Here is a 22791-nt window from a genome sequence, read left to right on the forward strand (position 1 = left end):
AAACGCATACCGTTTGGCGAGGTACGCCAAGTAAAGAAGCTAATGTCCTGCCCAATTGACTACACTGTCCCGTTGTGACGATAGCGAATCAAGCTTGGAGCACTGTGGTCATACCTAGCCCTCGCGCGAAAAATACTATACGTCATTCTCATACATGGAATTAAACATTGAACTCTTTAATGGGCAACCTTGTGCCGAGAAAGACATGCAAAACTCGAACCACAACGATAGCGGCGAGCACAGTCATCGGTAGTCGGAATGACTCTCGAACCAAGTAGTACAGCCGCTATTTGTATACGCTGTTACGGTTGCCGTGTAGCACCCCGGGCAAAATGATGCTCGACCACCATGCCTCATCGAAACGAAGGGTGTATTCCCAATTTGGTGTGGTTGTCTCGAGGGGTTGCCGGTCTGGCTGGCTCCCCGCAGTGCTTACAGGCCCCTTTGTGTGTGTACGACTTTAGAGAGACCCTCTCCACGAACTGTCAAGTTCTACAGGAGAACTTCCGCGTACAAACGTCGCCTAGAAGAAAGGATCAAGCCGCCCCTCTCGGACCTGCAGGCTCACCGAAAGTGAGAGCAGCTGCAAAGCCACGACAAGGACTTACAACGTCACCTGCCGAGTGCCTCCTGCGGAGGCCGGCCCGTACAGGCCCACCGAAAGTGGGAGCCGCCGGTCCACAACCAGACTCAATGCCTGTCACGTGACGTTCACGTGAGCAAGATCCCGCCTGCGATTTTATTGAGCCTATTTAAAGGGGCTCCGCAATGTACTTTTAAACACTTCATTCTCTTCTTATCTTTCACCAACCATTGAATAAACCGTGCAAGTTTCGCACTATGAGTCGTCTCGTCTTTGCCTGGTCACCATGGTCTACCAGACGCCTGCAGCCCGCCGACAACGCCACGCTACCCAAAAGTAACGTCGGTCGAGTTTCAAGCAACTGGCGTCGCAACAACTGTTGGCAGCGGTGAGGTATACGCTACCCTGGAGAACGCAACAACGCGCATCCCTGGACGTACTACAGCGATTGAAACGCGATACTCGGAGCGCGTGGCTGCCGCCACTTGTTGCACCACCGCAGAACGCCGGGGACACTAAGCTGGTCACTTGGGGAATGAAGGCCTATGTGACGCATTGCGAATGCATTCATCAGCTATCAGCCAGCGATCACCGGTGGCGCAAACCAGAGTATCGCGTTTCTATCGCAGCGCACTAGGAACACTAGTAATCGCTGGTGCTCGCGTACATTCGCTAATGTACAATATCCACATCAATTTGATTAGACAAAACTCTTTCGCTATGGAATTGGTGACAACGTTAAAGAAATTTCGGATACAGGTCTGCGCGTATGGTGCCGAGCGATAACAGTGATAATACCGTCAAAAAGGGTCATCGACAAAAAGCAAAACAATGTACGCGTGACATTACAAGGTCAGCGTATTTCTCAAAGATTAATTGGGGTACTTTTCATATGAAGCGGGGAAAAGATGTTCATACTAAGCGTCCGCCACGTCCACAGACGCTGGTCCGTAAGTCCGCTTCACTGCGCGAGGAATCTTTCCTGAGCGAGGAAGAAATGCGGCGGCGAGCTCGGCAAGATAGCATGTTCCGTTGCGTTCTCACAATCTTTGAAACTTCTAAACAGCGTGGCGGGCCGGTCCTAAAGGGCATCTTCGGCTGTCAAACGTTACTGCGTCCCCAGGTAATTGACGGATAATACGTTGCTTTGGATAGAAAGGTTGTGTAGGGCAGTCAGCCTTAAGCTCTGTCAAAAGACATTCTCACTGCTGTCGCCGCTGTATGTGCTGTGACTCATGAAAACTATGTGTGGCTAAGTAGAAAGCACAGCTATTTTTAGACCGAGGTAGAAAGCGAGTCCTCACAGAACGACATCGCGTTGATGGCATGACATTGCGGAAGGTGCGGGAACCTTTGAGGGAGACCGTAGGGAGACCTTGGCGCGCGATAGCTTTCTATAGCTACTTCGCCCACTTCGGATGGTTAGACGGCGGCGGGCGAACTCGTACACGGTTTGGGATTGCGACAGCGTGAAGGACCCACTTTTTTAAAAATGGGGCGGGTAATACGAGCGACGACGACAGCAAAGAGCGGAGAGAGAAAGCGCAGGTTCGGAGGAAGAGGAGACTGAGGAGGGCGCTTCGACCGCCCGATCCGCATCAGACACAGCAACAGTCGAGCGCTGCCACTTGACGGATAGCATATACAACGAGGTTGCAGCCAGGATATTACATACTACGGATACTGGGTGTTGCTACGAAATTTAAACTGGGGTTCTGTGATTTCACCAAGATATACTGCGTCGTGGGATCGTTTGGCATTGTGATTGACAGCGAGATTGCCCCCTTCGTGTGTCTGCTTTATCTGACCACAAGGTTTCGTGATTCACCGACGGCATAGGAATATGCAGCAGGCCATACAAAAAGTTATCGCTGACTTTGACATCTTCGATGGCTTCCGTCACATTTTTTCCCCCTTCAACTCTACTCTTTGGCTCCCGGCCGGAGCACAAAATACATTTGATATTTGTTTCCGCACAGTAGCAGTTGATCGGCTGTCAATATGTGCCCCTGGTATGGTCTCTGCATACTAACTAAGGTTTCCAAACTACAGAGCGCCACAGGTTCTGTTACATGTGCTATTAAAAAAAATAGATCACATTTCTTTTCTTGGAAATGTGTAGTGACGACGAGCTACCCGAATGTAAATGAATGTGCTTCTCAAAACTTCCAGCACTCCTGCTTGGAGAGCGACCACTGCAACTGTGGTGTGCTTTAGGTAGTCAAAAATAAGCTTAGAACAGTTACGCTGTTCTAAGGCTGCGTAATTTGTGAGAACCTAACGGAGCAAGCTGCCTTGCAGTGTGAGCAGCCATGCCGTGCCTTTGCGTCGTCCAGAATAGGCGCACAGCGCAGTGAAGTTGACGCAAGATACAGAGCCCAAGGACGCGGCAGACGCTCATTATGAATAGTTTATCTTCTCGCCTAGAACAAAAAAAGACTCTGATCAACTCTTTTCTTACTGGGCCTATATAAATCGATTAATTTGGTAGAGTTTTTCTACGCGCTGTTCAACATTTCCGACGAAATCCTTATACTGGCAACGTCATGCACAGTCTGAAATGACGATTGAAGTTAAACTATTTGTCAGATTTGACCATTTCCGGCAGATTGGGGAGTCTAAAAATAAAACTTCGGCTTGAGGCACCATTAAAGATAGCCTCCAGTGCTCATAGCACTTCCTCAATAAAGAGACGCAAAATATGCACTTTTGTCGACACGGCAAGATAATTTTTAAACGAGAGCAGCGGTGAAGACACAGAAACTTCTCTCGTGTCGTACAATTTTCCGATCAGAAGTCTAGGCTGTTTTAACGATGTCTGAAACAACGATAAATGCTCATGAGCGCGTGTTACTTCTATTGTGTATGTAGATTGATAATTGCGTTTGACTAACATCAAACGCAACCTTATCCTACTCCCATATGGTTGCTTTTATCTATTAGCGTTTCTAAGCGTATGTACAAATTATTACGAGCAAGCCTTCCTATTGTGTGGGCTTTCACTCACGCAAGAACATGCAGCCGATTTCAGACCTATCTGCTACCGAAGCTTGACTGGCAGACTAATCTCTTACGTTCTGAACACCACCTGTGCAAGAGCCCTTATTCATTACTGTACAATATTGTGCAACACTCCACCCTATTCTATAGTACTGTACAGGAACTGAACAATGCACGTGGAGGCCCCAGAGCCTGCCGTTGAACGTGCCCTAGACAAGCTCACTTGCACAAAAAAGCAGACAGAACGCAATAATCACGTATGAGGAGGCTTCTACATGCTCCCTGAGCTGACAGCCATTGCAATGCTAGTAGTACTGACACCAACAAATCTGCATCACTTTTTTGCAAGCATGGTCTGACTCACAAAAGTTGAGAACTAGGAGCCAGGCGCATATTTTGCATATTTCAGAATTTTTTTTTTCACTCTCAATTATTACTTCCATTCATGTTCCTTGAGGTGCCATTTCCCATAAGAATTCTCAGAAACTGTCCGAGGAATTATAACTGCTTAACACCCATTCGAATAAGCAGTGATCAGACTATAATTTCGTGTATCACTCTACACGTTGCGACAACTACGTCTTGAAATAACACGTTAAAACACAGAAGCACCTAAAATGAGCACACTTCTAACGGTAAGGAAAGAGTTAAACTTTACGAAATATGTTATCTTTTATACAGGGCATCCCAGCTAAATCAAGACAAGGCTAAAAACTATTTGTGTGCGCTGTAGGAGAATGCAACTAAAATAATGTTGTTGTCCACTCTATAGAGTAAAGCATGCAACACAACAATTTGTTCCTCGTCACAAACAAAGCACGCGAAGTATGTAACCTCTCACGTGACTACGCGTTGCACACAACCTAGCACTCGGATTGTAATTTGACTATACGAGAAAATATAATTCTGTTACGCGAAAACTCAAAGAAAGCCATTCACACACACAGACCGGCCGCGGCGTCCGCCATTTTGCGCGCGCCGGCGCGATGGATGTCTTGGGGGGCCACGAAGCGGCGCGCCCGGTTCCTTGCATCAACTCCAGCTGGCGCTCGCCTCCGCCGCATCGCGGCCCACGCAAGAGGCCGTGGTTCCACCACAAAGCTCGCCTTCGTGCATAGCGTTCGCGGCAAGCGTTTCCAGGTAAACATTACGGTTACATACGCTCCAGTTGCCGGGAAGCGTGAGAAGCAGTCGGGGATCTTTGAATGCTATCGCGTTCCACTCTTAAAGGCGAAGCTTAAGCGTCCTCCAAATTTTTGCCCCACGATAATGCCCCTGCGCTCTCTGCATCGACAGTGCGCGAGTTATTGGTACTGCAATTCCATTCATCTCCTGAATCACCGTGCGTGTTTCAAAATGTGTGTAGGGTAGCAAACTAGACTCAGTCTGGTTTCCGCAGTCTGCATTTCCTTCTTTCCTTCTCTCTCTCTTTCTCTCAGAAATGTGTGTTTGTGCGTGAGAGAGAGAGAGAGAGAGAGAGAGAGAGAGAGAGAGAGAGAGAGAGAGAGATATGCGGGTGTTTCACATTTTTTGGGTGATCTCAGAATCCATTTATGCGCAGTTACTTCCTACGTCAACAAGCTTAACTCAGTTTCCCATCAAGAGTTCTAAATGAAACTTTGCACACTTATTTCTTGCATACGTAACCGTGCAATGAACCACCAGAATTAGATCGTACGTCAACTTTGGATATGGCTTCATCTTATAGCAAGGCAGATTTATGAGAGGAGCATGCGCTTTTCGTTAGTTCATTATGCTTTCAGGATTCTTCACATGTTCTTAGCTCTGGTTCATTGCGCAGATTATTATGTTAAATAATAATCACGCCATGGGGCTCTCACGCCAGCACATAATTAAATTGTGTGCTGGCGTCAGAGCCCCATTAGTTAATTGAAGGTTAAATAAAATAATTATGAGAAATTTTACATCTTATATAACAGTGCGATTGGTCCAGAGAAATGTGCTCTATAAGATAAAATAAAAATCCGTATTCTTACTTTTCTACAATTCCTTTTTCCGAGCTTCGCGTCATACTTTAACAGAAGAGAACTTCCTAGGGTGCTTTTAGCAACGAGAGATGAGGAGGAGCCAGTGTATTGTGTCTAACGAGGTGTATTTTGAAGGAGACCACATTCATGTATTTGAAAGCTTGTGAAATGAATTTTTTTGAACATTCTTCACGAACTTTTGGGAACTCACAATAATTCATTGGATTACTTAATTTTCAGCGCATCAATTTTTTTATGGTCAAGAAAATTACTTTTCTGCAATATTCCGAAAACAGTCGGATCGTACGAATTAAAGCTTTAATGGAACTGAGTGCTGCCATACGATCAATTTGCGACAAAGAAATAAAAAAAAATTCAATCAAGAACTTTAGCATAGCAATACACAAGGTCGTTCGAAGTCAGAAGGATGAAGTTTAGTCAAATCTATGAGCTGTCTATCATCAATATGAGACAGTAGAGCCAGATTTATCTCACCTAGTCTTCGTATAAATCTTTGACCTTTAAAAGTCACTTCTGATCAGCGACTGGTACGTCACGTGCCTTTAAAAAAAGTAACAATGACACTGCTTGCTCAAGCACCTCAGTTAAATGCGTAAATAAGCACCTTCATGTAGGTGGACTAAGTTACTGTCTTCTCCATTTTCTCTATCTTTTTTTTTTATATAGTGAATAGCTTTATTTGGCTCTTTCGCCCGTTGTCGTGGTCGGTGGTCGCACTTTCACCGCCGCACTTTCTGGCGCAAACAATTTTCGAGCCGCGTTCGTCGACGAACGCCAGCAGGAAATACATCAAATTAAAAAATAAAGAAGGAAAACCTTCCATGCGAACGCAGTTCCCAAAATCTTATGCGTCGATGATGCGGCATTTGCAACTGTAAAATAAATATATCGTCAAATTTCATTTAACATGAAGGGCTGTCGCGGAGGTTGTGAAAATAGGCAATATGGACGCCAGTGGGAAGCTATTGAACTTGACTTGGTTGTAGACGTGCTTTCCTAACGTCGTCTGTTAGACGTAGATTTGTGCGTGTAAGCGAATAGCTGGGCTTGCCGGCACGTGGTACCGCGCGAGAGCTTCGGCCCGTCTGAAAGTTTAGATGCCGTAGAGGAGCGATCGCGAAGAACCACCCTCCTCTTCTCCCATCGCTCTCTCCCCCCGTGGCGGCTGCATGAAAGGGCTCCCGTGCCGATGCAGATGCACTGGCTAACGGCTGTTTTCTCTGCGGAATTCCGCAATTAAATAACAAACACTGCCTAAACGTACTTACTGCAACTAACACACGCCTTCAAGCGCATCATTGCTTTAACAACGCGAATAGCTTTCTAGAAGCGTTCGGCTATTCGTTCACATTCAAAATCATTGTCGACGGTTTCTACACAATGTATTTTCCTCATAAAAACACCCTTTGCATGCCTAAAGATATTAATGAAGGCGCAGTATCGTGTGCCGAGTAATTTTTATACTGCTGATGATGATTTATCGCCATCCCCTTTAAAACAAGGCGGTGACAAGTAGTTATCCTAGACTGCTTTACTTAATCAGGTATGTTATACATGCTTTTCATTCTAGCATTGTTTGTATAAATCTCCTTAATCTTCCCTTTTTTAATGCGTGAGCATTCTTTGGCGAGTACCCCAGCAAAATCTGTCCTTAACGCGAAAATTGTCACATCCTTTATCTGCAAAATAAATGCATAAGTGGTGAAGTTAAGACATTTAATCATTATAACAGTGTAAATGTAGATGACTGGTGGCTTTAAAATCGATAAGAAAGGAATGGAAACTGAAAACAAAAATGATAGAGAACCATTCCCGTCATGCCCCCTTGAAAGCTTCCTTTCCTTGACAACTTACTTTTCCGCATTACTGGTGTGGGTGCAAAGAAGCCTGCTTTGGGTTTGCGGAATATGATAGAAGAGCTGATTGGTAGATGTGATAATAGCGTAATAGTAGACGATAGGCAGCCTTTAAAAAAAAAAAAAAAGTGACGTCACCGCGCTCAGGTCGTAACAAAAAAAGAAGAGAGAAAGAAAATCAAATAATTCGGAAAAGATTAACAAAAATAAAAATGTGCTGAAGGCTGTAATAAAAGAAGATTGTAACCCCGTGATTGTATGGAATAGAATTATGTTTTGAACGTTATAATATGGTCTAAGTAGGATAGCAACAAACATGCAACAGAAATTCTGAGAATTGTCGACTAATGCGTAAGCATTCTTTGGCACCGCATAAACGATGGGTAGACTCGCATAAGCTAGGAAAAGTAGGTAAGCAAAAGCGAAGTAACAGCCGAGCCAACGAATGCTTACGAGACAACGCTCAGAATTTCTGTAGCATTTTTCTGACTCAAAACTTCTCTATCTATCTTGTACCACTACCTATGCCTGTAACCGACACGGTCTCATCAGTCTCTTCCCTGCTTTCCTTCCACCAATATTATAAACGTGTCTTGCTCATCTCGAGTGCTCACGGGCTGATGCTTTCGTCCACTTTAAACCCAAGCGCTTCTGGAAGGTGTACGTTGCGTACGGTTCTCACAGGATGAATCCCTTCGCATTCTATTAGGATGTGCTGAGTGGTCTCTGGATTTTTGCTGAAGCGTATACATGCCTCGTCTAGTTCCGAATGTTTGCTATGTTTTTGTCCTTCGGCAACCGCCTCGAGCCTCAAATGGCAAGGCAGTGCACTTTGTGTTATCACACAGACTTTCGTTTCTATTTTTTTCTCGCTGTGGTAAATCTCCACGGTCTTTTCGTTCTTTGCATCCAATTCACCCCGTACTTCGTTGCCAACGTTCTTGACCTCTTCTTCCATTCTGCGTCCATGCCTTTCAGGTATGGAAGCTTGTGCACTTTAGCCGCCCATTTCTTTTGATGCATGTTTCGGAATATTTCTTCAAAACTAATCATAATCTGCGCTTCTCTGACTTCAAAAGAGGCCCAACCCATGTCACCCTGCACTGCCTCACTTGTGGTTTGACCGTGGGCTCGCAAAGCCAACCGGCCACCGATATTTGGTTAACTTCCAACCCCGACAAGATATAAGACTTTAAGCACAGAATAGCATTTACGAATGTTAGCGCTGCCACCATTACTTCTTTCCAGATTTCACGCACCACATCATACTTATTGTGGCCCCAATGGCCCCAATGTTTTATTACTGGTGCTTTCCGCTTCCCCCTTAATTTCACATTACCTTGGTGGGTGCTAGAGCAACTATTTTCTTAGTTTACGTATACGCCGGTGTATCTATATTGCTTGACCACGGGTACGATTTGCAGCTGAATAGATACCACGTTCTTACTCGTCTTTCCATTACAGATCCTAATTCCCGGTTTCCATGTGTATACTTAACGCCTAGATTTGCCGCTGCGTTGCCACACATATTCGCAAGTGTCTGTAAATTTCTTGGATTGTCCGCTAGTATTAGAACGTCGTCCGCATACAACAGTGCGGGCACCTTCTGTTGCGCCATTTGTCTATTACGCATGTAGGATAAATCAAATCCTAATTCGCTGTTTTCCAGTCGTCTATCTATCCCCTTACCATTAAGCCTGAACAACAATGGAGACAGAGGACATCCTCGCTTCAGTCCTTGGTGAATTCCCACTTCTTCATTACCTTTTTCGACCTTCCCATACAACTTGTACTCGGTTGTTTCTATATATCTCCCTCAGCAGCTCCACAATATCGTCCTGTATTCCTTCGTGCTTAAGAACATCCAATAACAATTCGCTGTCTACGTTGTCATAGGCTCCTTTACTATCTAGAAATGCTAGCGATAAAGGTCTATTCTGAGCTACTGAAATCTCTATGCACTAAGTTAGTACAAACATATTATCCACTAAGCGTCTCCCTGGTAAGAACCCATTCTGTAGTCCCCCCCGCATATGATATTTCTCGATCCACTTCGACAGTTCTAATTTTATAGCTTGCAATGCCATTCTATAAATCCCCGACGTTACTGCAACTGGACTGTACGAGCTCGTCTTATCCTTATCACCTTCGCCAATTCGTAGATGAGGTACATCCTGCTTTCCCGTCATCCAACCGGAATTTTGATTCTTTCTAATCACTTGCTCTATGGCATTAGTCAGCAGCCGTGGTTGCTTAGTGGCTTTGGTGTTGCGTTGCTAAGAACAAGGTCGCGGGATCAAATCCCGGCCGCGGCAGCCGCATTTCGATGGCGGCGAAATGCAAAAACGCCCGTGTACTTATATTTAGGTCCACCTTGAAGAAGCCCAGGCGGACAAACTTAATTCGGAGTTCCCCGCTACGGCGTGCCTCATAATCAGATTGTGGTTCCTGCACGTAAAAACTTATAATTTTAAATTATGGCATTAGTGAACACTGCCTTGCTCATTGAACCCAGGTTTCTGATTATCTGTCCTGAAATTTCGTCGGGTCTTGCAGCCGTGTTATTAGGGACATTCTGCTTTTTCCCCCCAGTAAATTGATTTCGAGATAACGACGCCTCTAGCGGCATCTTGAAATGAAGTCAATGACACTTTTCGTCGTTGCCGACGGTACACTATGGTCTTACACAAATTGGCGCCAATCATCTTGAAATACGGTGGCAACAACATAATTAAAGCTCTGACTTATGGTGCATCATGTATCTGGCTTCAAATCAGAGATAAATCTTTTTCGGTTATTTAATTCCGAAAAGGATTAAAGACGCTGTCCAAGCGGGTGCGCAAGGTGGGGAGAGCAGTATATGGTTTATTCAACCCTGTTTGCATGTGGCTGTCATCGCCTACCTCTTCACAGGGGCGTGAGCGCCCTTTTACCTATATACCCTGTTTTTTTTTTTTCCTCGCCGCTGGAAAACGCGCACTGCCATTTCGTATTTCTTGCAACCGTCGCGTTCGATCTCAGGTTGCACACCGAGCGTAATACCTGCAACTTCCGCAGAGAAGACTATGCTAGCACGCTTAACTATTTCGTTACCACTAGAAATGTGCTCATTTTCGGTGATTTTATGTTCTAACGTTTTATTTCAAGACATAGTAGTTGTAAAGTATGCTGCGATACATGACATTATATCAAGACCGGTGTTTTGAATGGATATAAAGCAGTAACAATTGATCAGACTGTTTTTGAGAATTCTTGCGTGAAACTTTAATAAGCACCTCAAGGAGCACAAAGAAAGTGATAATTAGCTATTAGCTAGTGACCACCGAATTATCGCAGCAGCATCGTGATAGTTCGCGGCGGAGTAACGCGGTGGAATAAGCAAGAGGTATACCTAATCTCAGAGGTATGCACGTGAGCTGTGATGCTGTAGGACGTGTACATGAGCGAAGATGAGTACATACCTTTGAAACACGTAGTGGCGGCACGCGTCACTAAGGTCGTCCTTTTTTACTTTTATCCGAAGCAGCGAGCCCAGCCATTAGTGGCAGGTTCGTTGCAAGTAAAGCAGGCGACATTCCACTGGCGGGACGCCGATCGTATGTGCCTAGGAATCAGCCTTTCAGCACGGTTTAAAAAACAAAAAATTAATGTGAAAATTTGAGCGATAAAGGTGAATATTACTGCCCATGCGCACGACTTGATGTATTTGTTTCTGAGCACTGTGTGTTCTATAGGTGACATTGAATGTTTCGGCCGTTTTGCATTGTTTGTTTGCTTAATAGACAATACGTTCAGTGGCATGTTAGACGCAATGGTCGCGTACAAACGCAATTTTTGCACACAGTGCAGCCTTCTTTAGCTATACAAGTTCAAACTCTACGTTCTATCACATTGGTTGTTCTTTTACAGCGAAGCTGTTTACGGGTAGGTTCTGGCGGATCTCGTCTCCGTGGACATAGACCAACAATTTTTCATGCGTGGGCCGATCCCGAAGATAGTGCAATGCCAAGTCGACCCGCGGCAGAGGTGAAGCAGACGTAAGCGCTCCTCATACTTGGGCCGGTCCCGAAGATAATGCAATGCCGGGACGACCCGCGGCGGAGGTGAAGCAGACGTTAAATGGCCCACATTCACAGCTTCGCTGGTCATCCTTCTTCAGAGATTGGAAGGGCACTTAATTTTTTTTCTTTTGTTTATTTTAAACCAGGCCAAAAGGCCTGGAATGTGTCATGCTGCAAGCGTTTCGCCTTTCAAGACGGTCGCGTTTCGCATGCCACGGATGGCACTTGCGCCTCTGGTAGTGGCGCTATACGATAATAGAACGATAATAGAATTTGCATACTTAGCAATGGCGAATTCGTCTCGGCAGCCGGAACTTCCTGGGCCGAGTGTCTAAAGACGGCAGATTTCACATCGTTCACCCACTGGCGTAATACGTTAGTGCGAATTAAGAGCTGGAGACTCGGTTTGGTAAGTCCATCTGCTCGTCCCTTCCATTACTATTGTCATTTTAGCAGCTTAGTAGGCAGATTTAGCGACTGAGTTTGCTCTGCTTAGCAACATCTTTTCTTTATTGAGCGCCTGCCTAATTATTTTTAGCATCGTGACAGAAATTTGGCGACATTTTAGCGACGTCTAAGTTAAAAAAAAGTTGCTCGGAAAATTGCTTTCTAGAAAATGCTTTATTATTCAAAAGCTACATAAGGGCGGTCGAAATTGGCTCGACAGCGCGTGGGCTCTGTGACCATGATGAAGCAACATAGTCTGCACATGTTCTACACTCATGGAGGTCAGACGCTGCGTTTAATTGCACCAAGGGAAACAGCTTTCACATTGTGTTCACAATATATTTTTGTTATTATTATTCGTTATAAAAAGCGCTTACAATGGGCCTTACCGTTGCGCGTGCTGCAGGTTCACCAGTACGTTTGATTGGTCGACATTAGAAAGCCGTAGCAGTAAATGAAATTGCCAAAGCCTAATGAAATACATTTTATGGCAAGATCTAAAACTCAGTATAGGTAAAAAAGGTGTGCGCCTTTGTACATGCAACTGTACAAAGGCGCACACATCGGAGCGGCTGAGCTCACTGACGCGAATCTGAACTCAGCGCTTCCGTTTCTCGCGCCTATCGGAGAAGTCAGTATACGCACGGAGTTTTCAGGTGGATCAAAGGGCGGCAAAGTAATATTTGACCTATATAAAGGTCAGGCAGTTGTCATTACCGAGTTAACAACATGACCAAGCTCGTGTCGCATAATATAGTATTCACTTCACAAAGCCGAAAACGAGAGAATTTGCAGGCATAACGTGGACCAAATGTGTATTTGTGCTAGGAGAATGAGGTGGCCCATGTTCTTTTGAACAATGCTAGACTTGTAATTTAGATATAAAGACGGTAAACGCAGGATTTCAACTCATTATGCATTGTTTGTATATACATTAGTAAAGTAAGATTCCTCTACGCCATACTGATAAATTCACTGTTCATTCCGCACCTGCACGGACCCTAGACGAACGACAAACGTTTCAGAAGATGAGTTATCTAATTTTTAGCCAATACTACATTGTTACCCCCCCCCCCCCCCCCCTCCGACAACACCTACATTATATAAAATTCATTTGTAATATTAGCGAAAATTTTAGCGACTTCATTCATTCATTCAAGTAACTTTATTGAGTGTCCTGCGATTTTGTGGGGTGGGCCTGGACCCCGGGGTGCCTAGGTTTCGGCCAAGGGTTGTTCGCCCTTGGCGGCTTCCTCGGCTCGCTGGACGGCCCAGAGTTGGTGCTGCAGGTCCGAGGTGAGCAACGCAGACTGCCAGCGCACGCGGAGGCTGTCGCTCTGTTTGAGGCTGCGTCACCGTTATTGTGTATTACACCCGTGCATTCCCATAGGATATGCTCCAGGGTGGCTCTTCAGTCGCAATGTCTGCACGTGTAAGTCGTGTATAAATCTGGGTGTATTAGGTGCACGATAACTGGAGTCGGATAAGACCTGGTTTGTAAATGCCGCCATTCGACAGACTGGTTGTTACTTAATTTTGGGTGCGGCGGCGGGACTGTGCGCCTCTGCAATCTATGGTGTTGTGTAATTTCTTGAAATCTGGTAATTCCATCTTCCCACTCCCACTCGTCGGTAGTCGGTGGGGCGGGAATAACCGAGGCTCGGTCCGTGAGCTCTCGACCCATGCGGTGTGCCGCCTCATTGTAGTGTGTGTGCGGGTGTCCAGATGAGATGGACTTTTTTGTCGTGGTTATTAGCTAATTTTAGGAGTCGTAGTGCCTCTGGGGAGATTCGACCATTGGCGAAGTTTCGCATCGCCGTCTGGGAATAACTCATGATCATGCCATGCCCGCTTGTGTTTGTGCTATGGCTAGCGCGATAGCTATTTCCTCTGCGGTTTCTAAGTGTGGCTTGTTGACTGTATGCGCTCGTCGGGCATTTTTCCTCGCAATTTATCACCACTGCTGCGTAAGCGCGCTTGTCTGGCTGCGCCTACAAATGTGGTGTCCTTCGTGTTACCGAATTTCTACTGTATGTCGCGTGCTCTGCTTTCCCGCCTACCCTCATGGTAGGTGGGATGCCTATTCTTGGGTATTGTAAGGACGGTTATCATGTCTCTGATGTGTCTGGGTATATCTACTTTTACACCATGTTGGGTATGATACCTTATACCTAGGCGATCCAACATTTGCCTACCTGTTTTAGTTTTGGACGGGCGTTCGTATTGTGCTATGCGATGTGCCTCGACTAGCTCATCCAGTGTATTGTGTAGACGTAGCCGCAGTAGTCTATCGTTGATGGTGGTGATGGTGAGTCCGATTGCTCGCTTGTAGATTTTTCTGAATAAGTAGTCTCATTTGTATTTTTCTGGCGAGTACCATCGTAGGTACGATATCACGTATACGCTTCTGCTTATTACGAACGCTTGGACTAGCCTAAGCAGATTGCCTTCTTTCATTCCTTGAAAGCAAAGCATTAAGAAAATTTTGCGGCTTCATTGTCTTGGTTTAGCGACACGCCTAAAAAAGTTGGCAACACTGTCAATTGCGCCGTCTTCGTTTAGCCGTCGTCGTCGTGACGCTATCAAGCCACTTCCTCAGCATCACACTCATCCCACAACGAGGGAAAATACCCCTCACCACGGCCACTGGTGATCGACCTCACGGGCCTGCGTCGACGTGCGGTTGGAAGCAGGAAATCGCGCTGGCCAATTTGTATACGGGGTTAAGTACGCAGTGCATACTCCTGCAGCGGACGAATACGACGTTGTGCGCATCACAAATAAAGTTCTTGAGAAGATGGTGGCGTCCGCAGTGAGCTTCTGTCACAGTGAACGAGTTCAGAGCCCGATGAATCGCTGAAGACTGCCGATTTTTTTTACATCAACGTAAACCACGAAGTCATTGTGAGTAATTTTCTCCTCAAATTTCGTAGAAATAAGTCGCTTCACATTTTATTTTAGGCTACGCTGCTGCGTAATCAATTCAATACAAGACGACTGGTAGCAGTCTAACGTCCGACTACTGGCTGAACGTGACATTTCGAAAGCAGCGCTTTCCGAAAGACTGTCAGCATAACGCCCCAGCCCCATCAATGGGCCCTGAACACGATCACGGTCCGTTCCCTTAGCTCCACACTCTATCATGCAGCTCACCTTTGCATCACTCGTCTGCTCGTTAGGCAGCAAAGTGGCCTGCATCGCTGCTGTCTTCTCGAGGCTATCTTGGTTGATGTCTATGCGTATTGGGACCGGATTTCGTACGGCTATTTTGCGGTGAAGACAGCAAAATAGTCGTCTATGCCGACAAGTGGAACTCACCCATCACGATGTATTCAGTACTGTCTGGGTAGGTGACGTCCTCAGATAGTGCACCTGCAAACGATCCCGCAAGGAACAAGAGTTGCGTGTGGTTTCCATCGCTTCACGATTTGCCGAGCGCCATCACGTAGTCTTCGCAAGTGTTCAGCAGAGAAGCCGGCTTTAGAGCCGCAACAGCTACGCTCTCGTGGCTTCAGCGCTACTCTCAGCACCACTAGGTCCGCGGCTGCTGGGACCGCTTTGATTGATCATTTCGAGTCGCAGAATCGTCGCCGGTGCTCCTTGTCTATGCGACCGAACGCGAGAAGGTAATTTTTTATCGCACAATTTATGTTCCAGACATTGGTTTTCCAAAAATGAAACAGCGGGGCGCGGTGTCGGCATATCCGTCCTTACGTACAAGGTGAATTATGCCGAAGATAAAATATGCGGATCCCACGCACCGTGGAAATCGATGTAAGCGAAGATTTGTAGGCTGTTTCCGTTGATTGACGATAATTTACGGTGATGTTGGCGGCGATTGTGTAATTTCTTCAGTTTTTAGTCCAATACGAGTGGCGAGTTGATGTCAAACGTTACCTTGCGTGCACCACTGCTGTTTGTCTGCGTAGTCCACAGAACACACAGGGAGACGTGTTTGCTTGAGGCGTTGTGCGTCACTGTTAATAATCTCCGAGAAGGTTGAGCATTATCACTGCCTCACATGGCACATCGCATCGTGGCAGAAGTGTACAGAAGAACATTTCCTCAACAACGGCTAGTCAGCAAGGGGACTGCTTTGGCACGTTCGGCTGCTAGAAAGGAGCGTTCGGACATTTTACATCGGACTCGGCAGCGCAGCATGCTACACCACCACGGCTACCGGCAGAGACGCCAGCTCCAAGCGCTCTCTTCAGCCTATGGACGATTGTAATGTTTACGTTATCACAGCCCAACACGCGACCTCCACAGCCCAGCACCTGCATTTTTGTCGCATAGGAAAGCAAGCACAGCACGCGCCATACGCACAAAGTGCGACGCGCTGCCGCGGCGGCGCCGGCCGGAACGCGCAGAGGCGAGCGCCATCTGGGGGTGTTGCAAGAAACCCAGCGACGCGCGCCAGCTAGACCACAGCAGCGCCCGGAAAGCCGGGAGAACAGGCAAAGAAAGCTTCGCTTCAGATGTGCAACCGCGTTTATGAATATTTGGCAGCAAAGTGCTGCTGTTGCATCAAGCACCGCGAGTTTTATCGCAGTTTTTGTCATATGCACATTGAAGCGGCCTTCCTTCTCTTCTAGAAAAACAGGCACGCGTTATATGTTTCTTGCAAAGCTGACTACGCGCTCCAAAAATAACAATACACAGCCCTGAATACTCCCGCGCGTGAAATCTGCTCGTGCGCAGCCGTGGGAAAGATATGATTGAGCCCAAACGTCTTTTTTTTTTTTTTTTGACAGGACAAGGAGTCAATGTACTTTGATATAAAATCCGCGCTCTACTTTGGCAATGCGTGGTAAATTTAAGAGCGGTTTCGTGTTTGCTCGTGGCTCGGACAAGTGCGATAACCGATACACACAGTGCAATTACAGGCCTGTCTTTACGTGCATGGTCACTGCTCAATGAAATTCGCTCCAAAATTTTCAAAGTCTGCAAGTTGGCAGCGCTGCAAAGACTTGAAGCAGCGTCCCCCTTGCCTACCAGAGTTGACGCTGCTAACTTTCACAGCGTAATGAACTTTAGCCAGTTTTATGCACAAGAGCGAAACTGAACAGCGCGACCTAACGCCCATGAGAGACGCGACTGCTTGCACCTCACAGTCGAGCGACCATGAAGAGACAGAGATCGCGGCTTGATGACGATGCTCGCTTGATGCTCGCCCACGTGCGAGGCACAAGCAATCACGTCACTCATGGGCACCTACAGGGTGTCTACCAAATTGACATTTTCATATTCCCCGAGTTTTCGAGATTTTCCCTAAGTGCCTTTGCAAGATTCTCTGAGTGATACATAACTTTGCTTTATGTCAAAACGGGCTGACACCATGTCACTCGACGCTGTTACTCTCTACTAAGCATGTTAAAAAATAAAAAAAGACGACTTAATCCAGTTTCAATAGTGAGTAGTGTTTATTTCACTGAAAATAGAAAACTGAAAGGAGGGGTTAGTAAAATGCACAGCGAATATAATATCTTTAAAAAATGGTAAAGCCCATTGCAAATCGAGTCGAACATTTTTAAATACGAATAAAAGGAGATGCATACACAAGCAAATATTCTCGAAAATGAGCTATTTCTACCAACTAATAGCGAGATTATTGGTATTAGGCCCGAACGCTGTCCCAAGTGAGATTCTCTCTAAACAGCTGGTGCGTCAACCTCAACCGCCCTGACATACTCTCAGCCCGTGCACAACGCCTCACTGTTGCGTCTCACTCCTTTAAATAGTTTATATTGGTTTAAATGAGGGTCACCTGCATCTCAGCGTCAGCCAACACTTTGCTTTTTGAGCTCAAGCTCTTTCAATGAAGAGGCGGCACAGTTCCTTTCCCGATCATTCCTCAACGCGACGGTCCCTTCTGTTCTCGTCCTCGTTCCGCTGCGCGTTTGCCTCACGGACCATTTCAAGCATCTTCTTGGTCAGTTGTACATCAACATCCGATATTTCGGACTCCCTAGGGGCCGCGAAAACGTCCGAAAAAATTAATGCATGTATTCTACTGCCCTCAAAGCCTCAAACCGCCACAGGCAGGTCCGAAAAAGCTCTGAAGGCTTGCCAGTACATTTATTAGGCATATCGGCGCTCGTACTGCGACAGGAGACGGCGGGTGCCCGCGTGTATAATTAGGGAATACACACTGTGTCCCGTGACAACTGCCCCTTCCTACGCTTGTTAAGCTTCACCGCGTAGCACTGCTGTGCGGAGGCGAAGCTGCTTTTCAAGAACCGGCATTACGCCACGCGCCGTGCTTTCTAGTCGAAGCCGATCGCGAGGATTACAGAGGCGGAGTCCGGGCCATTGCTGACAGCGGCGAATTCTTTGAATGAAAAACACGGCACCGAACGGCAAGAACCTTAATAGCGAACGTCGAAGCAGCTAGGCCTCGCGTTGCCGCGGTAGTGGCTACGGCTGCCAGCGGACCTGCGTTCGAGAGCGCCAGTTCGAGGCGGCGAGATGATAAAAACGGCGGTGTTGGCTTTGATTAATGCCGTTTCGAACCTGCGGTCGCGGCAAAAACTCGGGAAAATCTGACGGCCAAGGGTTCTTGCATCCGAAATTTCAGACGTTCCCATACAGTGACTCTATGGGATACGTGGTGTTGCCGCGATGCCGTCCGCATTATCGGACATGTCCCAGAAATCGGGAGTCCGGAAAAACGGTAGTTGACTGTACACTGGCAACTCCTCCAGCCGACGACACCACGTCAACAATTCGTTACGATTCCTCTCTTTTACTCGAGCCAGCATGAGAGCAACTTTCCTTACTTTTCAGTAAAATGACAACTCGTTTTCCCTGATAGAAGCACAAATTCCCCGAGTTTTCTTTGAGTATTTCCAGGCTATTCAAAATCCCTGAGAATTCCCGGTTTTCCCGGTCGGTATACACACTGACCTACCCTCTAAAAAAAGTTTACACCCTTTGGGTTGTATTTTGTCTCCAAACAATAATCGTCATCTGTCGTGCCCGCATTTCCTTTCTTAAGCGCTGCGAGCATGGTACTTCCTAGTCACAAACGGCTTGCGCGTTATCAGCTTCGCACAGCATTCTCGACAGGAAAGTAGCGAAGGCCGAGTTTTCAAGAGAGGGAACGCAAGAAAGGCCGATGACGATTATTGTAACTTTTTATAGAGTGTACTATGGGCATCACAGCTGCGCCCTTCGGCAGTTTAGTTTGGCTTTTCGGTGTGAAACTGGTAGGAATTCACCAAGCTGTAAAAATTAACAGCGTCAACTTCTCGCATTTCTGGAAACAGTTATAAGTTCCTCTTCCGATGCTAGCTTGTTTTCTATAGGGATCAATCACATGGCTCTTTCGGGTCAACAAATTATTCAAATTCGCATAATTACTAGACCAATTACTACACTGGGGCACTTTCAAATGTATGACTCTCGTAAAAGTAACCCAGAGAAAATAATTTAATTCTACTTCCCCATTTCTAAATAATGTCAAACGCATTTCGTGAAAAACCCGATATATGCTCTCAAAGGGACCATGTACATTATTATATATGAGCATGGTTTTGTAGACAAACTGTCGCTTTCCTCCTCCCCCGGGCACCTTCCCCCTCTTGCGGCAAGCGCGTGCATCGGGCCCTCTTATCCTAAGTTGGGATCTATATAGGGCGAAGCTTTGTGTGAGAGCATAAAAAGTCGAAACATGAGTTTGTGTTTATTAATTATCCGCAAAAAGTGACACGAAAGCTTTATTCAGGCATTGTAGAGAGGCTAATGCAATGTCGCCGTCGCTGCCGCGGATATGCGAAAGCGAATTTTATGGTTCTTTTTCTATTTTTGCCAAATATATTGATACATGCATATTGCGTGTTTCTCGTGGACGATGCGCGCGGGCGCCCCGACGAAGACGCCGAACGTTCTCTCGCTCTCGAGCTGTCGGCTAAACTGGCCAGCGCTGCAGTTATCCTTTGTAAATATACTTTGTAAATAGTTTCCCGTTCTTAATCCTTCATTCGCGTAACATTTTGGTGGAGGGTGCCGTTCCCCGTCCTCGCCACAGAGATCCGCAGCGGCCGCATCGTCCTGCTTTCTGCCATGGCTCCCGGTGACGGCACCTCGTCTTCTCCTACTCCTGTGACCCCGACAACAACGTACATTACGGTTACCAATCCCCGCGGTCCTGGCATATTCTCCGGCCAAGATAATGTCGACGTTGAGGACTGGCTCAGCCTGTATGAGCGTGTTAGCCGAAACAACCACTGGGACCCTACCATTATGCTAGCGAACGTTCGATTCTACTTGGGCGGAACTCCTCGTGCCTGGTTGCGGACACACGAGGACGAGATCTCTAGCTGGGATGCTTTCAAGGAGAAGCTCAGCGACCTCTTTGACAATCCCACCAGTCGGCAGCTGGCTGCTAGAAAAGTGCTTACTACCCGAGTTCAGTCTTCTACTGAATCGCATGTCTCGTACATACAAGACATGCTCGCTCTTTGCCGGAGAGTCGACGAGAAAATGGCTGAGGTTGACAAAGTCGGCCACGTACTCGAAGGGATCGCGGACGACGCGTTCAACTTGTTGGTCTTCAGAAATGTGTCCACCATCGACGTCGTGGTCAAGGAATGCCGCCGCTTTGAGCTCGCCAAAAGCCGCCACTTCATTCACAGTTCTCCCGGCTCCCTAACACGGCTGCGACGTCGTCTTGCGTCCACCTTACCACTTCACCACCCTTAAATGAGCACGTCACACGTATTGTTCGCCGCGAGCTCCAGGCTACAAGTCCTGCGCCATTCCATCCACGCCCACTTGACCCCACCGTTGACCAACCAGCCCCAGCGATCTCTCTTCAGGCAGTTGTGCGGCAAGAATTTGAACCCTAGGTTTTCCTGTTGCCTGCTCCGTCTCCCGACCTGACGCCCTACCGGTGCCGACTGCTACGCCTCACAGCGATCTGTATTTCCCTCCCAGATACCGCAACCCTAGCGAGGGGAGAACTGCGGACGACAAGACCATTTGCTACCGTTGCCTCCGCATTGGCCACGTCGCTCGCCACTGCCGCACCTCCTGGACGTCGCTGTATTCGAGCTCCTTTTCCCCGTCTCCTCACCCATATGCCGACCCGTGCCGTTACTGGCCTCGCCGCATGCCTCTTACCTCCGACGTATCCATCGACGACAGTCGCCCTGCTCGCTCGCCGTCACCTCAGCGCAGTCGGTCCCCGTCGCCCCAGCCACGCCGCTAATCGTCGCCGACCATATATGGACCCTCGCGGACGGAAAACTAGACCATGCAGCTCCTGGAAGTAGTGCTGCATTAGCTTCGTCGTGCCGAAATCCCCCATTGACGCTCCCAACGAACCAGAACTTACTTGATGTTCACGTGGACGGTGTCCCTTTGACGGCGTTAATAGATACTGGAGCTCAGGTGTCTATAATGAGTTGTAACCTCCGTCGTCGACTGAGGGAGGGCCTCACGCCTGCCACTACACGAGTCATACGCGTGGCCGATGGCAGCACTGTTGCCATCACTGGTATGTGTACTTCCCGTATAAGTATCGCCGACCGCCACGTTCCTGTTCTTTTTACAGTGCTGACCAATTGTCTCCATGACCTAACCCTCAAACTCGACTTTTATACGGCGTATTCAGCTTTGATCGACTGTTTTGCCGGTACCCTTTGCCTCGAACTTCCTCTACTCGCACATATTCGTGCCGAACTACCAAACAACTTTAGTACGACCTCCTCCGTCCGCCTGCCGCCTAAAGCCTTGACTTTCTTCGATTTGCGATTATATTTTCCCGAGCCCGATGGTGATTACGTCGCCGCACCTGTACCTGATGTCCTTTTGATGCGCAATATCACTGTGCCCCACTCCGTCGTCACCGTCGCCGATAACCGGACATGCCTCCCCGTCGTCAGTTTTGGCCTGACAAAGGAAGTTCTACCCCAAGGCATATCGGTTGCAACGCTGCGTGCTATCGGAGATAACCACGTCACGACGTTTTCTGTAGACGTCTGCTCAGATTCTTCACCATGTCGACGGGGTGCTATTTGCCCTGACGCAATACTTCGCCGCATGATTGCCGCGGACCTATTGCCTGAACAAGCAACAGCTCTGTGTCGCCTTTTGGTTTCCTACCACGACATCTTCGACCTCAACAATCGCCACTTGGGCCAGACTTCAATTGTTAAGCATCACATAACTACTGGTGATGCCAGTCCTATTCATCGCCGGCCATATCGAGTTTCTGCTTCAGGGCGTAAGGTTATTCAAGATGAAGTGAACAAGATGCTTGTCAAAGGCATTGCTGAACCTTCGTCGAGCCCTTGGCGTCGCCCATGGTGCAATTGTTAAAAAGAAAGATGGCACAAGGTGTTTCTGCGTAGAGTATCGTCATCTAAACCACATTACCAAGGAAGGCGTATACCCCTTGCCTCGCGTTGACGACGCCCTCGATTGTCTCCACGGTGCCAACTACTTTTCATCAATAGACCTTCGCTCTGGTTATTGGCACATTTCTGTGGATGAAAAGAACCAAGAGAAGACCACGTTCATCCCCCCTGATGGCCTATATCAATTCATAGTTATGCCATTCGGTCTATGCAACGCCCCAGCAACGTTCGAAAGTATGATGGACTCTTTGCTTCAATGGTTCAAATGGTCAACATACCTCTGCTACCTAGACGACGTTCTTGTATTTTCGCCTACATTTGAGACACACCTTGAGCGCTTATCCGCGAGGCTGGGCTCCAATTCAATTCATCCAAATGTCACTTCGGTCGTCGGCAGATTACAGCGCTGGTCCACCTCGTCAACGCTTCCGGTATTCAACCACCCCCGAAGAAAATTCGTGCTGTCATGTTTTT

The 22791-nt window shown here is 47.2% G+C and overlaps 1 protein-coding gene across 12 annotated transcripts in view; it reads right to left on the reverse strand.

The window, feature by feature from the left end:
- twin (CCR4-NOT transcription complex subunit 6-like twin) overlaps positions 1–22791 on the reverse strand; it is a 309342-nt gene that overhangs the window by 174962 nt on the left and 111589 nt on the right. For 8 of the 12 annotated variants that reach the window (XM_070524425.1, XM_070524421.1, XM_070524434.1 and 5 more), the window contains one exon: positions 15275–15328. The exons of the other annotated variants lie outside the window; for them this stretch is intronic. In XM_070524425.1, coding sequence (XP_070380526.1) covers positions 15275–15328 — 54 coding nt within the window. The remainder of the gene's footprint in view (positions 1–15274; positions 15329–22791) is intronic. 12 annotated transcript variants of the gene reach the window in all.

The sequence above is a fragment of the Dermacentor albipictus genome, chromosome 1, assembly GCF_038994185.2.
Source record: "Dermacentor albipictus isolate Rhodes 1998 colony chromosome 1, USDA_Dalb.pri_finalv2, whole genome shotgun sequence".
Lineage (NCBI taxonomy): Eukaryota > Metazoa > Arthropoda > Arachnida > Ixodida > Ixodidae > Dermacentor > Dermacentor albipictus.